Source organism: Panthera pardus, unplaced genomic scaffold (genome assembly GCF_024362965.1).
Source record: "Panthera pardus isolate Hobbes unplaced genomic scaffold, ASM2436296v1 HiC_scaffold_206, whole genome shotgun sequence".
In the NCBI taxonomy this organism is placed as follows: Eukaryota; Metazoa; Chordata; class Mammalia; order Carnivora; family Felidae; genus Panthera; species Panthera pardus.
In genome coordinates, this window is record NW_026526773.1 from 55 (window position 1) to 16,218 (window position 16,164).

General features: G+C 41.8%; 1 protein-coding gene across 1 annotated transcript in view; it reads left to right on the forward strand.

The window, feature by feature from the left end:
* Positions 1 to 1,483: 1,483 nt before the first annotated feature.
* Positions 1,484 to 16,164, forward strand: part of LOC128778795 (probable cation-transporting ATPase 13A5) — a 42,400-nt gene continuing 27,719 nt past the window's right edge. The window contains exons 1-8 of the mRNA XM_053908659.1: positions 1,484 to 1,589; positions 2,176 to 2,332; positions 4,294 to 4,411; positions 7,610 to 7,734; positions 8,552 to 8,712; positions 10,903 to 11,028; positions 12,397 to 12,476; positions 14,706 to 14,748. Coding sequence (XP_053764634.1) covers positions 1,506 to 1,589; positions 2,176 to 2,332; positions 4,294 to 4,411; positions 7,610 to 7,734; positions 8,552 to 8,712; positions 10,903 to 11,028; positions 12,397 to 12,476; positions 14,706 to 14,748 — 894 coding nt within the window. The 5' untranslated portion in view covers positions 1,484 to 1,505. The remainder of the gene's footprint in view (positions 1,590 to 2,175; positions 2,333 to 4,293; positions 4,412 to 7,609; positions 7,735 to 8,551; positions 8,713 to 10,902; positions 11,029 to 12,396; positions 12,477 to 14,705; positions 14,749 to 16,164) is intronic.

The window sequence follows — 16,164 nt, forward strand, 5'->3', positions numbered from 1 at the left end:
TACACCTCACAAAAAGGCAAATTTATAGATGTATAGATTTATAGTGGGGGGAGGGGCACCTGAGTGGCTCAGTGGGTTACGTGTCCGATTCTTGGTTTTGACTCAGGTCATGAACTCACGGGTTCATGAGTTCAAGCCCCGACTTGGGCTCTCCACTGGCAGTGTGGAGCCTGCTTGGGATTCCCTCTCCCTCTCTCTCTCCGCCCCTCCCCCCCCACACTGTTTCTATCTAAAAATAAGTAAACTTATAAAAAAAATTTTTAAAAAGTGTGTACTGGCAAAAATGTAGCTTTCTAGAAGCCAAAATAATAAAAGAGGAAACCTGGTAAACATGGAAAGTTTTGATAGCAGCAAGTTAAAATTTAAGCATTTGCTGTGGAGAAATCTTCTACTTAAACACAAAGGGATAATCACTTTCCTGGATCTTAACGGAGAGGAATCAGTGTAATTATTACACATTGTCCTCACCGGCATCCTTCGCGTAGACACAATGATGAGCTGCTTAGGGTCATTCTTACTATATGTGACTTTGATCATGGTTCTGACGGTGGCTCTTCTCCATCGAGGGGTGTTGGTCTATTTGTACACATGACATACAAGTTGGGGTCTTGTGCAGGAACATAAATCGCTAGGATTAGCTCTGTAAGAACTGTCTTTAAGAGCAGTGGTATCCACCCCAAGCAAAGTATGGAAGTGCAAAGTGGTTTGCAGAATTTAAAACTAGGTGAGAAACTTTCAGTCTAGAATTAAATATCCTTTGGTGGATAGGAAACTGTCATGAAACATAAGGAGGAGGGAAAATATCCTTGTAGACTCCAATAATTTTAGTGCTACAAGGGATGTCAGAATATTTTTCAGAAGAAATTTGGGATCTGGAGAAATGGAGGCATTGTCCCCAACGTTAAACAGGTAAGTGATGGAGCAGAGGCCAAATGTTGTCTCCTATTTTCTGATTTGTATATCTGACTGCCTTTCCTATATTTTAGGTTAATATTGGTTTCTCAAATGGTGTAACTTATACTGTTGCAACCTCCAAAGAATGCAAACTGTTTTCAAATATGCTTTCTAATTTGCCAGCAGCTAACTTGTTAACTCTCTAGCTAACCAATTAGGCTAGTAACGTAGATACAGAATAAGAATTAATCCCAGGTTTATCTCAAGACCCAATCCTAACTCAACTGAGGGCTAATGTGCTCAGCTATATTAAATTCTCATCCAATTGCTAGTCATACCATTCAGGAAGAGCCATTGGCTTGTAGCCGGCATTTCTTCCATCAATTACCACTTAAACTGTAGTCACAATATTTCTGGCTTTTTGACATTCTCCAAGGTCCTTAATAACACAACAGAAATTTGACAATGATGGTATTCAGATAATTAGCCTACAAGAGAAAATATGTGGAAGGGGCTTTGAAAAGTTTCAAGTGCTATGCAAATGAGAGGTATTTCTTTCTTACTATTTTGCTCTAAGGAATCTTATGAATGTTTTCATTTTGAAACAGATAATGGAAGATTGTGATGCAGACTACTGCACATTTGGGATGCCAGGTTCACACATAATAATAAAGCCAGGACCGAAAGCCAGTTGGGTATGACTTGCTTTTTCAAATCAGACAGCTCTTTCTCCTTGAAACGAACAGTGTCCATAGTTGGTTTGCTCGTCCCTTCATTCCTGAATATTTTTAAATTTATTCATGAACCTGTCTTATGCTAGAGCACTGCGCTAGGTGCTAAGGGATAGAGTGATTTCAGAGCTAGATGTGTGGGGCTCTGTGTTGGAGGAGTACAGAGGCTGGTAGAAAAATCCATATAGGTGCAAATCAGTGCAATACCCTGTGCCGACTGCTATAATAAAGGCTGAAGAAAGAGCTGCAGGCGTTCAGAGGTGAGAGTGAATACTATTTATGAGAGAGAAGTGCCACAGAGGAAGGGACCTGTGAACTTGGCCTGGAAGATGATTAGGATTTTTCCAGGCAGTCAAAGGGAAAGGCCTTGCAGAACCAGACAACTTGATGAGGGAATCGCCGTCGAGGCAGACAGAAAAGTATCAATGTTGTGACAAACATACCACTTCGTGATGTCCCTGGGTTCATTGCAGAGCAAGTCCTATTTGTTGGTGTGCATCTGTGAAATTTCACAAGCATCTTAAGCTCCCCTTTGTTGGTGCTGTCTCAGAGTCCCGTGGAAGCCATAGCCATCTTGCGCCAGTTTCCATTTTCCTCAAGCCTGCAGAGGATGTCTGTGGTCGCTCAGGTGGCAGGGGAGGATCACTTCCATGTGTACATGAAGGGTGCCCCGGAGATGCTGGCCAAGTTCTGCAAGTCTGAAACAGGTACTAATTGACCCTGTTCTCTCTTTCAGGAGGTAAAAATGTTTTAGAAGCCCAAACACACAGAGCACACAAGACTAAATGAATGTGGAAGTGATTGTTTTCTCAGTGAGTGAGAAGTGGGCCCAGGAGATCTGATAAGACAGAGGTGATCATTTCAAGGCCGTGAGGCAGAGAGTAAATATCTGGCTTTGATCCATCCAGAAAAGTCCAACCACAATGGGGTATCAGGGAAGGAGATATGAAGCAAACATCAGGAGCCAGAACAGGAAGCTACGTAAGGGTGAGCGAACCAGGAACGTGGGAAGGGAATAATGGGACAGGTCTGGGCCCTGCACTCAGCCTGCAGCTGGGGTGCTCCGCCTGACACCTCTGGGGGCTGGCACCATGTAAGGGCCTCGTGCAGGTCAATGGAAGGAGAATACAGACAAGATAAATCTTTCACACACACACAAAGTAATTAGAGCAAATTAGACGGTATTAGAGCAATGCAATTGATCATTTTCACAGCAATTTCATCTTTCTGGGCCAGATTTTGAGCTGATTTGTATTGTCTCTTTGTCTTACAAACATATGCACTCTCTAAGTGGCAGCCCAGATTTGTAAGGATACTGTTGCATTCAAATGAGTTCATTTGGATAAAATTGGCCTTTTTCTCCTGATTTTCATCTACATTCTCCCTATGATTGCTGATAGCCATCAACTTGTGCACACAATTTTAGATTTGGCAAATGATTGCTTTAACTTCTCCCTCTACTTAGAGCCTTTTTTACCTTAGAAGCGGCCCCTTTTTCTGACTTTGATCTTCCTCAGAACTCCCATGACCTCTAACACTCTATCCCTCTATCACTCTATCCCTCACAGACTGATGGCCTATATTTTGCTATACATTTTTTTTTTCAGTCTCACAGATGCAAGTGAGTATCTTCTTGAAATTTTAACTGGTGATTATTGCCCTTGCTCCCTGGTAAGGGTTTGGGCCTGTCACTTCTCACCTCTCATCCTTCTGGTAGCCCAATTCTTATTTGTCCTGACCTCAGATCTTTGACATATGCTAATAACGTCAGTGATTTCTCCCCCTGTATTTAGGAAATAGAGAGCTAGGAGATGCCTTGATCCCCACCTTCTGGATCATTTTAGAATTACAGGAAGCTTGAGCTGAATGGGGATACTGAGGTCCACACCCTCTCATTCTATGGATGGGAAAATTGAGGAGCCAGAAGAGAGACCTACCAAGCCCAAGGTCAGAGAGCTAGTTGGCAGTAGAGTGGATACTAGAAATCAAGTGTTTTGCTACCTAAGCCACTACACTTCCATTACACTGTTCTTTTTAATGCTCTTCTAGGCATCCTACGAGCCATAAAGATTTCACAAATATTGTAATATTGGTAATGACTACCATGTCAAAATACACAAACGGCATTGTGTCATCTGTCCTCTATAGCAGGGATTGCGAACTTTTTTGCAAAGAGCTAGGTGGAAAATAACTTTGGTTTTGCAGGCCACATGGTGTCTGTCTCAACTGCTCAACCCTGCCATTGTGACCCCAAACCCGACATAGATGATAAACAAATGGACATGGTTGCATTTCAATAAAACTTTATTTACAAAAACAAGCAATGGACCAGATTTGGCCTTTAGTTTGCTGACCCCTGATCCAGAGGATCAGCTGTTTTCATTTTATCCTTGTAGACATAGTCGTGAGGTCTAACCTTATTAAAGCCAGCCAGTGGAGTTGACACCCAGGGGATGACCGGCGCATCCTTGGCATTCATTTCTGTCAGAATAATAAGAGCACCCTAATGAAGTTGTGGCTTTTAGCCAGAGCTGTAGTTTTTCTATTAAAGTATTTTTTTTTTTTTTGGAATTTTAAAACAAAGGTACAGTGGATCCCAGAGTCTTGCTTAGGAGGTGGGCAGTCTTCAGTGTGACCTTACCTTTACCTCTTTCCTCTCACCTGACAGTACCCAAGAATTTCCCACAGGAACTCAGGAAATACACAATACAAGGCTTCCGTGTCATTGCTTTTGCCCATAAAGGCTTGAAGATGAAGAAGCTTTCAGAAGTAGAGAATTTAGCCAGGTAAGGAAGTCAGATATCGACACTAGAGCAGGCTCTGTGTGTGTGAAGTAAATGAATGTTGGAGATGGACAGAAGGACAGCTCCAATCACGAGGAAGCCTCCTGGAGATGGAAAGTCGTCTCATCCAATCTCCTAACTTGGAGCCGGGCAACCGTAAGCCACACTGGGGAAGACTGGTTGGAGGTAGAACAAAGATGGTAGTCCAGATCTCTTGACTCCCAGCTGTCAGTGAGCTATCTCTGCCCGGCAGTCCATCATCCAATCAAAAATAACCAACACTCCTTCAATCTTGGAACATTATGTGGCTGACTGGCTTGGGGGTCCCACGTACAAACGGGTTGAGAAGGAGAGAGTGGGCGCTGTGACACACTGACCTCCAGTATGCTTTAAACCTGGTTTCAGACCTGGAGATGTAGTGAGTCTAAGTTGAGTTATATGAAATAGGATTCAGTATTCTTAATTACATTAATGGATAAGATGTCCTCTTGAGAGTATAATCTGCAGATTCTTTTCTCTTTTAATGTTTCTCAGTTTTTAAAGGTTATTTTTGAATTGTCTAAGACAAAGGAGTAGTGAAATACTGCGGAACATTGAATAACAAACTATGCATTATCTTCGATGTAGTGTTGCTGATAGAGAAACCCTCACTTATATACAATTAGCACCTTCACATAAGATGTGGATATCCTTGGTTCAATGTTACTGTTTACAAGCTATGTCCATGTGTTCTAATAGAATCTTTGTCCCTTCCTTGCACTGTGTCTATTTCCCTCGTCTCTCAAGTGTAGGATTGGATGATCTTTAAGGAGCCTTTCAGCCATGACATTTTAATCTTCTAAATAGAATCAGAAAGCTCATTTTGAAATCAATGAAATAAATTATGGCACTCTCAGATTTAACATTAAAGGTGTTAGCTATTCTTGAGCAAGCACGAAGACCCATAACACACAGGATTTTGTAATTTCTCAAGGCAAAAATTTTAATAACAAAATCTAAGGTTATGTGTGAAGAAAAAATTCATGTAGTTTGACAAGGAATATTGCCACCACCCAGCTGCCACACACTAATGTAGCTGTGATGTTCTCATTTAAAAGTCACTGATGAGTAGACATTATTATAAATATAACAGATTAAGAAAGTGATGATCGAATGTGCTAGATTTCCAATCATCTCAGATTTTCCCAGAGAATATCAGGATCCTATTATGCTTCTTAAAATTTCGCTACTATTTTCAAACAGAGTAAGGGAAAAGTGTTCTCAGTTTTTTTTTAGAATCAAATTATATTTCGCAAAGTTTTCGAATCAGAAAGATCAAAAACTTCTTTAAAAACTGGTGTGTCATAAAAGGGAAGTAGAAGAGTTTCTTTCTGTCTCTCTCTCTCTCTCTCTTTTTTTTTTTTTTTTTGGAAAAAATAAAACACCCACACTAACAAACAGAAGAAATACTTTGTCAAAATTCTCCCTTTCATTGGTTTAGCAAATTTCTATTGAGTTTGAGGGTGCACGAGATACTCTTTAAGGCACTGAAGATTCTGAAGTGAGACAATCTTTGCCCTCAGAAGCTTATATCCTAATTGGGAAAGATAAATAATGATACCATTTTACATGGAGTGATCAGGGAAAGTCCTCTGAAGAGGTGCCATTTGAACAGAGATATGGCATGAGGATATCCAGAAGAAGAGTATTGCAGGCAGTCAGAAGAGTGAGTGCAAGGGCCCTGACACAGGGATTTGCCGGGAATGTTGCAAGGGAGCAAGAGGCCCAAGTGCCTGAATTGGTGGAAAAGGGAAGAGTCCTCAAATAGAGACCAAAACTGGAAGAAACTGGTGGGACGATTCTTTGTTTTAGTTCTAGCTAATGGGAAAATATGAATCCAATGTATAATAGACAGCTATGAAGGTAAATGATAGAAATTTAACACATTCTGTATTTAGGTAGGTCTTTCATAATATTCTCTGAGATCACTGAGGCAGGATTCATATCCGATAATCTGAGTACTCAGCAAGTGCCCAATACAAGGTCTAAAACAGAGTGATTGTTTGGTGAGTGGACTTTTGAATGAAAGATGGAGTAACTTGTTCTGTACTCCAGAGAGAAGTTTCCTCACTGTGTTCCCATCTAAGTTTGAGTAATATTTTTCATCAAGAAATCCAACTCTGCTCTTTCTCTTGAAGAAGGTTTACTGACTGCGTGTTTATTTCTTCTATCTCCCAAGTCCTACCAGCATGATAGAAAAGAAATAACATCAAAGAAAACTAGAAAGGTGATTAAGTGCAGACAGGAGATTTCTACCATTTCTGTAAGATGAAAAATAGGTGGGGGGCGGTGAATGGAGTCTGAATCAGTAGGGATGGAAGAAGTGTGGTCTACGCCATGACAGAGAGAGAGATGGCGAGAGGGAAGTTGCTCCACCCTGTAGAGCCTGACAGGCAGAGACTCAGCTCTATCACGTACTGTGGAAGGTAGACGTGGGACAGGACTGAACATGGGAGATTGTACCCAACAAGGTTAGGTCCCTAGGTCTCCAGCTCCTCCTGCAATCTTAACTCCTCCCTGGGCAGAAAAAGGAACAATGCGAGATTCAGAAAGAGATCTTGGCCCCCCACGTTGACTTTTTAAACAGTCACCTGAGATTTATTCCATTCCTGAGGTGAGTTCCTATAAAATGAGTGTAACCCAGTTAGACTCCAAGCTTCCAATTTCAAATTCTGATAACTTTTTGAAGGCTTAGCTGATATCATATATTTTCTGGAAGTTACAGATGGAGGTTGAAAGGAATGATTCCATATTCAACTGTGACCGTAGTATCCCGTAGACTTACTAAATGCCTAACTAAACTGATTACCAGGTCACAAAAAAGCTCTTTGAAATTAAAAACAAAATATGTGTGATTAACAAAAATTTTAAAAACCAACAGAAGAGTTGGTAGATAAACACATTCTTTTAAAAAATGGAGTTGAAAAATGGAAGAAGTTGCTAAAAGATATAAAAGTGGTTGCCTCTGGGAAGGAGAGGGGGTGAATAGGGGTGGAGACAGGGACTATTGGTTTTCATCATAAGCTTTTGGGTTCTTTTTTATTTTTAAAACATATGCATGCATTACATTGATAAAATTTAGAAAAAGTTTTTTAAGGAAGAAATAAATTCAACCGTCAAGACTCCGTAAATAAGCTTTAATATTTTCTCCTGAATCCCAAGAGAGAAGGTGGAGTCAGACTTGACATTTCTGGGACTTCTCATAATGGAGAATCGCTTGAAAAAAGAAAGCAAGCCAGTCTTGAAGGAACTGCATGAAGCCTGCATCAGGACCGTGATGATTACTGGTGTGTACTTCTGGAGGCCTGACACGTTCAATGTATCCCAGGCGTCAGAAAAAGACCATGTGAGCTAAGTGGGTTCATGTGGCTGAGGCAGAAGGAAAAATACTTAGCTGTCATGTGTTACTGTTCTTTGACTCCTTTTCTTGCGGCACAAGTGCAGCAGCCCCAAGATGACTGTGAGATTTGGTAGCAGAGACCATACTTCATTCTCTTTGTCTAATGCCCCTTCTCCCTACTTGGGCCTGGTCCAGAGTTAATAGGCTCACAGTAAATGTTTAAACACAAGAACGGATATGTGCTCATCAAGAACCCCCGTGAGACGTCTGTGTAAAGTGTGTAAAACTCTACTTAGCTGTCCTTCAGGGCTGTGGGGCAGGCATAGCATATGCTGATCCAGTCCACGCATGGCCCAGCCCTCAGTGTTCTAGTCTCTGTTTGACTGCAACCCAGATCCCCAAAATGGTTGCATGCGATCAGAGTGGGCCCGTGTTATCTTCACCACTTGGGGCTCTCAGTCTTGTGAGGGTTCATCAAAAAGCATGTAACCATTTCCTTATTCATCCTTGCATGTTTTGGAAATATTCAATGTTGAAGACATGATACCATTGTGGCAGGGAGATGCAGACATTGTTTTTGACCACTAGAGACAGACAGGCTTGGGCAAGAGGGACAGACAAATGGTTATCAAATAAGGCCCAAAGTGGGAAATGCCCCACAAAGAGCACCAATATTGGGGTATGCCCACTCAGAGGAGGCAGAGCTCAATTTGAGCTGCTGAGAGATTTACACAGAAAGCAAGCTGACTCTCTTTGTCATCTAGGTGACAACCTTCAAACAGCGATTACTGTGGCAAAGAATTCTGAAATGATTCCTGGAGGAAGCCAAGTGATCCTTGTTGAAGCCAATGAACCAGAAGATTTTGTTCCTGCCTCTGTGACTTGGCAGCTGGTTGAGAACCAGGAGAATGGACCAGAGAAGAATGTGAGCAAATGTTAGAAGGCCCCTTGGTGGCCTGGGCTGATGGCATACAGCCCTGGCCTGGGCAGCCTTCTCTGGGCGTTAGAAGTCACCAAAGTCAAAACCCTTCACAGCTGTAGGTTCTGAAGTTTGCAAAGCATTTAGCATTTCCACTAGCACTTCTCGCCCTGGCTGCATGAAGAAATCACCTGGAAGAGTTTTAAAGCTTCCAGTGCCAAGGTTTTACTGGTGAAATCCAAATCTCTGGGTTGGGAGCTGGCATCAGCCCATGATTCCAATGTGGCTGGGAACTTATGTCCATATTTCCCATTTGAATCTCATAGTTGGCCTATACAGTTGACAAACTGTTCAATTCACAAATGTGAAAACTGAGGTCCAACAAGGTAAACTTGCCCAAGACACACCGCTGGCAAGTTGCAGAGCAGGAAATCAAATTTAGGTCTGTTTGATAGCACCCAGATCCATGGGCATTTACTTGTTTATTTTTTTAAAGACTTTTCAGAAGTACTTTTAAGTTAAAAAAAAATTTTAATGTTTATTTTGTGAGAATGAGAGAGAAACAGATTGCAAGCTGAGGAAGGGCGGAGAGAGAGGAAGACAGAATCTGAAGCAGGCTCCAGGCTCTGAGCTGTCAGCACAGAGTCCGACGCGGGGCTCAAACTCACTAACTGTGAGATCATGACCTGAGCTGAAGTTGGACGCTTAACCCACTGAGCCACCCAGGAGCCCCCAGATCCATGGCCATTTAGATTGTGCTGTGTTCGTGACGTTAAGTTAGCAAGTGTCAAGCTTTTCGAGATAGCAAGTTTCCTGTGCTTTTGTGAAAAAAATGGGCTGCAGCCTGACATTCCATCATTAAATGTGGCACATCTGCCTGTCTGAATTCCAGATGGTCCTCCAGGTGATAAATTACAAAAATGCTCCCTTCCTTCAGGCTGACCAGCCCTTTGGATTGTTAAATGTAGAGTAGACCTCGTACAGTATACAAACTGCACAACTGTACAGTGACCCTACCCCTACTTGGCTCAAACCCCATCATATTGGCTGTAAAAGATGACAGTTCTATCTGTACTTTCAGCAGATTTCTGGTGCTTTATATCCTTGCAAACTCGCTTGCTTCTGTGTCAGTGCATGTTGCCTCCATTTCACTGTGTGATAAAAATCAGGTCTTCACTAATTTTTAACAGTCCACTCACACTACCCACTCACTAATTTAATACCTTTACTGAAGTTTTGGCCATCGCTGGGTAGTCTGGTTCCCTCCCACCACACTTTCCCTATCCAACTTTCTATTGAAAGCAGAAGGAATTCTTTCCTTGCCTCATGTGGAATGCTTTAAGCATATTTTTGTTGGCTATTTTGCAGTTGGGAGAAGGGGCGTGGAAAGAGAGGGGTGTATCTCCTTGCCTCCCAATTCAGAATATCAAGATGAATCCCTCTAGTGAAAAGAATGTTCTCACCTTCTATGCTATTTGAACTCAGAGTTCTACACTAATGTAAGGACCCCTGAGAAATGTTGCATGAAAAAGCATGATCAGCTGTCAACACTGTGAGTGCATGTGCGTTCATCGGGTGCTCTCTCTTGGGGCTGAGCCAGGTAGAGCTAGATTGCAGTGATGGGAGCACATTGACAAGTGGAGGGCAGGAGAGAAAGAGCCGGTGCAATGGAACATAGGGCATGGAAGAGGAGTGGAACACCATGAAGGAACATGTTGCCTGTTGAGGTGGGGAGAAGGCAGGTGCTATAAGGAGCTAGGCTCTGAAGAAAGAGTCTGCCTATTTTACAAGGAAGAAATTGGAGAATGATTGGTGAGTGAATGACTGGTAAAAGATCTTAGGAAATAAAAGCATGAAGAGGAGAGGAAAGAGGAGGGAAGAATGTTTTCTACTCTTCCTTGGAATCACTAACGGGTACCTCGGAAGGATTTCCTCAGCAGACTGACATACATGTATTAACTCCTAGGACATGATCCTGAGCATTGTGTTGTCAATGTCTCATATGTTCATATAATTTGGGAAGGACATTTTGAGTGTCTTCTTCATCGGAGTCTAGGTTCCATGGACAAATTGCACATTATGCATTTGCTGGCATTACACTATTGCATAACTTGAATACACTTCCTTCCATAAAACATAGGAAAGCAGAGACATTCTTTAAGAGCCCATGTGGAAACAATGCCCTTTTGAATTTAGGAAACCTGCGTTAACATTGGGAACAGTTCGGTGCCTGATGGAGCAAGAGGGAGCTGTTATCATTTTGCAATGAGTGGGAAATCCTACCAAGTGATATTTCAGCATTTCAACAGCTTGCTTCCAAAAGTAAGTACTGGTGAAATGAAGTGTTTTGTTTTGCTCTCAAATTATTGAGGCAAAAAAAAAAAAAAAAAAAAAAAAAGAAGAGAATAGTGAAGGTGATGATCAGTGAGGTTGTCTCAGATTTGGGGAATAAACACCCCCAAAAGTGCTCCTTCAGAAGTTCCCCAGCCCTACCTGATCCTGCACATGCACATAACCCCCTCTTCAGAGTCTGAGCTCTGGTACAGCTCTTCACCCCCCCATGGCCAGCCCAATCCCAGTCTCCCTCCTCCTTTCCCTCCCCAGCAGGGAGGACCTCCAAATAGTTCCAAATGTGCTGCCTGTTTTGTGGGTCAGCCTCTCTCTGAAAGCCACCAACTCATGTCAGGTTGAGCTCTATTCCCCTTCCTGTCTGGATTCTTAAATTACAGCAGCAGGAAACAAAGACCCCGTGGTTTATTTTCAAAATCATTTGTTATCTTGTCCTCTGTGTGTCTATTTAAAAATAGTGCTGTGCAGGGTTGTGCTGTCAGTGTGAAGGAGATAAGTGGAGCACAAGCTGAGGGCAAGCAACCATCTGTTAGCAGTTTCCTGAAAATTCTGTCACCTTAACAGACAAGACCATTGAATCTAGACCCCAGAGGCTTCTAGAAAGCTCTAGTGCAGTACCTAATTGAGGAGATGGGGAAGCTGAGACTCAGAGAGTTGAGGTCCCTTGTCTAAGCTTTGCCCAGCTAGTGGGACCAGAGCTGAGAATGAAACGTTGGTCTCCACTCCTCACCTATCACTTTTCCTCTATCTATGCTGCAATTGTGGTGATAGTGTTTAGTAGAAAGAACTGTATTTCCTTAAGCATTTTTGTCCCATATACTCTGCTGCTTTTCAGCTATTATTATTAACTAGAGCTTATCCCATCTCAGAAAAATGGCCAGGAAAAAAGTCATAAAGTTGTGATGGGAGATGAAAGTGAAACTTAAATATTAAAGCATTGAGTCCCCTTTCTCCCTGTCCTGACATTTGGGCTAACCACACACCACCTATTGCTATATTCAAAGAGTGGCTGAGAATGACTTTCAGGGCTGTTCTTTTTTTAAAAAAGTGTCCTTGGGGGCTCCTGGGTGGCTCAGGTGGTTAAGTGTCCAACTCTTGATTTGGGTTTAGGTCATGATCTCGTGGTTCATAAGATCGAGTCCCATGGTGGGTCCATGCTCACAGCAGAGAGCCTGCTTGGGATTATCTTTCTCTCTCTCTCTCTCTCGCTCTCTCTTCCCTCTCTGCCCCTCCCCTGCTCTCTCTCTGTCCCTTTCTCTCTAAATAAATAAACAAACTTTAAAAATAAAAAAAAAGTGTTCTTCATCCTAATCTTATTGCAGTAGTTGTTTTTCTCTTTAGATCCTGCTGAATGGAACCATTTTTGCAAGAATGTCTCCTGGGCAGAAATCTAGTCTTATTGAAGAATTTCAGAAATTAAAGTAGGTATTATTGCACGAAAGGAGAGTGTATTCATTATCTATTGCTGCGTAACAAATTAGCCCCACATTTAGTGGCTTAGAATAACACCACTTATTATTTTACATTCCAACGGGTCAGAGAGCCAGGTGTGCTGAGCTGAGTCTTCCGGCTCAGGCCTCTCACAAGGCTGAAGCTGCGTGTTAGGCAGGACTGCAGCTACCTCAGTGCTGGAGGAGGAGGTACCCGCCACCGACCTCCCTCACGTGCTGTTGGCAGGATTTAGTTCCCTGTAGCTGTTGGACAGAAGCCACCCTCTGCTCCTTGCTACATGGATCATTTCATAAGGCAGCTCATAGTGTGGTAGCTAGCATCCACAAGAGTGATCAAAAGAGAGAAGGAGAGAGATCACCATTTTTTATATCTTCATCTCAGAAGAGACATCGCATCACTTTTGCTGTATTCTCTAATACAGCACTAATACTCTAATACAGCACAGTATTCTCTAATAAGAGGCACTTCACTGAGTCTAGCCCACACCCAGGGAAGGGCTTTATATAACGTCTTGAACACCAGGAGATGGCAATCATAGAGCCATTTGGAAGCTGCCTACCCCATACAGCATTCCTTCTGTGGCCCATACAGCATAACTTAAAGGAAGATCCTCTGCTTGGATGTGGGGAATAGAAAAAATAGGGGCTTATATATCTCAGAATGAGAAAAATGAGGAAGTGTGTGAGTCATCCCTTGGAATTATTTGAGGTTGGTCCATTAGAAGATATGTGAATGATTCCAGGACCAGTAGGAAAGAGGTGGAATGATAGTCTCACTATATCTGGCCCTGGCCATGGTTTGGGTATGGAGGCCAAAGTAAAAAAAAAAAAAAAAAAAAAAAAAAAGTCCTTTTTTTTTTATCTCCTTCAAAATATAGATAACCATGTACATCAGAGTGAAATGGTTCTTCTTGAGACCAGAACTACCTATAATTTTCTGGGAATGTTATAATTTCTGAGCTACATATTTCCAGAAAGTGAAATGGAAAGAGAGTAGTGAAACTTCATATAATTACTGACAAGTAGTAGCTAAAATCAGGAGACTGCCTTTCACTATTATTTTGTGTTGCCAAAACATTCTTTGGGAAGTTTTAAAGAGAATGCCTGTCAACTCCCATAATGCCTTGAGGCTGGGTTAGTAGCCAGTGTTTAAGTGACTATTTTACTTACATGGTCATTACCCATCTCAAATGCCTAAGAAATTTTGCCAATTTATATGCTTACTTTTGAAAAGCTATATTCCCTTAAAGAAAAATCAGTTCAGGAAAATATGCTGTCTCGGAATGAACTGTCTTCTCGATTTCCCCATCTTATTCCTCCTGACTTTATCACTGACAATGCACATAAGGTTGTCTGAGTTGTCTTCTGAATTCAGGGAGCACTTGAAGATGTAAGATTCTTTGTGTGATATAGAGACTAAATATGTGATTTGAGCCTGAAGAAAAGGACCCACTTCAGCAAATGTACACAGTCATGACATGCGTGTGAGCCCATGAAATGTTTATAAGAATATTTTCGTATATACCTGCCAAATATTGGGTTGAATCTTATGAGTTTGTTTGTTTTTGACCATTTTTGACTTATAAAAATGACCATCTCTTATGTGTCAGTTAATCATAAGGAAACTGTCCAAGAACTTTATTTTTTGCCTGTATTGGTTTTGTTATTACTCTTCTATTCATGCTGTGGTGTTTGCACACCAAACTGGTAGAGATTAGGAGCATATGCTCTCATATCACTCCAGAATGCCTCAAGATTATGTGTATATGCTTTTGGTTCTTTCTGTTCAACCATTTCCCAAAGGTTTCTCATCCTAGTGTCTAAACTTCCAGTGGCATCAGCCACCAAAAAACACAGATGGATCAGGTTATTCGGTGCATCAGGTGTGGGAAGTGCTGTGATTATGGCTGCACACGCTTAAGCTTAGCCCTGATGGATACAATCACCCAGGACTTGTTTAGAAATGTGTAATCTTCTTGGTGGCCGTCCTTGGCAAAATCACTGTCATTTCCACATGGTGGAAACAACTTAAATACAACACCCTTATTCCTCTGGGGATATTGCTGTCCAAGTCGTTTGCCATGAGCCTGATGCCACGTGTGTTCAACACACACACATACATCACGTGTGAGTTGGTTGTGATGAAAATTACCCAAGAGAGGCGTTAAGGCATTAATGTTTTTTATCCGTCCCCTGCAGTTACTACGTGGGCATGTGCGGAGATGGAGCTAATGACTGTGGGGTGAGTAGAACACATGAGTGGTAAAGGCCGAGTGAAGGAAACGTTTGAAACTGATGGTTTAAAGTGTTGAATTATGTATAAAATCATGTATGCATAACATATCAGTGAAATCGCAGACCAAACTATGTGGCTATTACAAACTATAGAGAGGCCTAAATTAAATAATTCTCAGCAGATGCCTTCCCATACACAAGAGAAAGCAGTACGTGTTTTAGACTCTGAGTGTTGAAGATATGGTTGAAATAATAGCCCACCTTGAAGATTTATGTGCGTAAGCAAATATTTTCAGTACAAAATCTTCAGCACAAAACTGAACGGGATTGCTTTGTATTTCCAAAGCCTACTAGATCCTTAGGATCTGGGTAGTTGTGCTCCTCTCTTTTTAAATATTTTCGTCTAAGTTCTGTGAAAAATTGTGTTCACGCTTAGAGATCTATTATGAATTTTTCTACCTTATGCTTCACGAGAAGACGCTCGTTGTTAGTCTACGCTTCAAAACCTAAAATGAGTTACCCATTCCCATAATTATGTAGAAATTAGAACAAAACAAATCATGCTAAAAAAGGACATAGTCTCTGCCCCCCTAAAATTCATTATCTAGTGGTGGAAAGAATCATGCATAATATTAACCCAAACAGGGGCCCCTGGGTGGCTCGGTTGGTTAAGCATCCGACTTCGGCTCAGGTCATGCTCTTGCAGCTCGTGAGTTCGAGCCCTGTGTCAGGCTCTGTACTAACAGCTCAGAGCCTGGAGCCTGCTTTGGATTCTATGTCTCCCTCTCTCTCTGCCTTTCTTCCGCTCATGCTCTGTCTCCCTCAAAAATAAATAAACATTAAAAATTATATATTAACCCAAGCATAAAACAGATGATCTTAAAATATGTAATAGAGATACAAAATACTAAGAGAGAATAGAGGGAGAAGGAACTATTCTAATGTGTATTGAACATGAATTTAGTATGTGCCAGCCACGGTAAACAGATGCTTTGCGGTTCTACAGAACTACAGAACTACGAAATCTCATTTTATGCTCATACAATTCTTATGGGATTAAAAAATTGACTCTGGCCTGCTTATTGGCCACTGTCTGCTCTACGCTCTCTCTGGGCCATTTCGAGTCTTGTGACAATGATTTAGCCTTTATTTTAGTGAGGCAACACAGGTCCTAGAAGGATGTGTGATAAGTACGATTCGGTCCCTGTCTCCAGTGAAGATGCTGTGAGCCCCGTACTTTGTCCCAACAGTTAACTGGTTGGCTATATCAGGCAGCCCAGGGAAAGGTGGGGATTTGATCTCTTTTCCTATCGTTCGTGAAGATGGTCTGCTGAGTGTAAGAACTGTTGATGAGGAAGACCCCCACACATACCCATCCAAATGCTATCACCTTTTCAGTTGACTTCTTGAATTATTCCTTCCT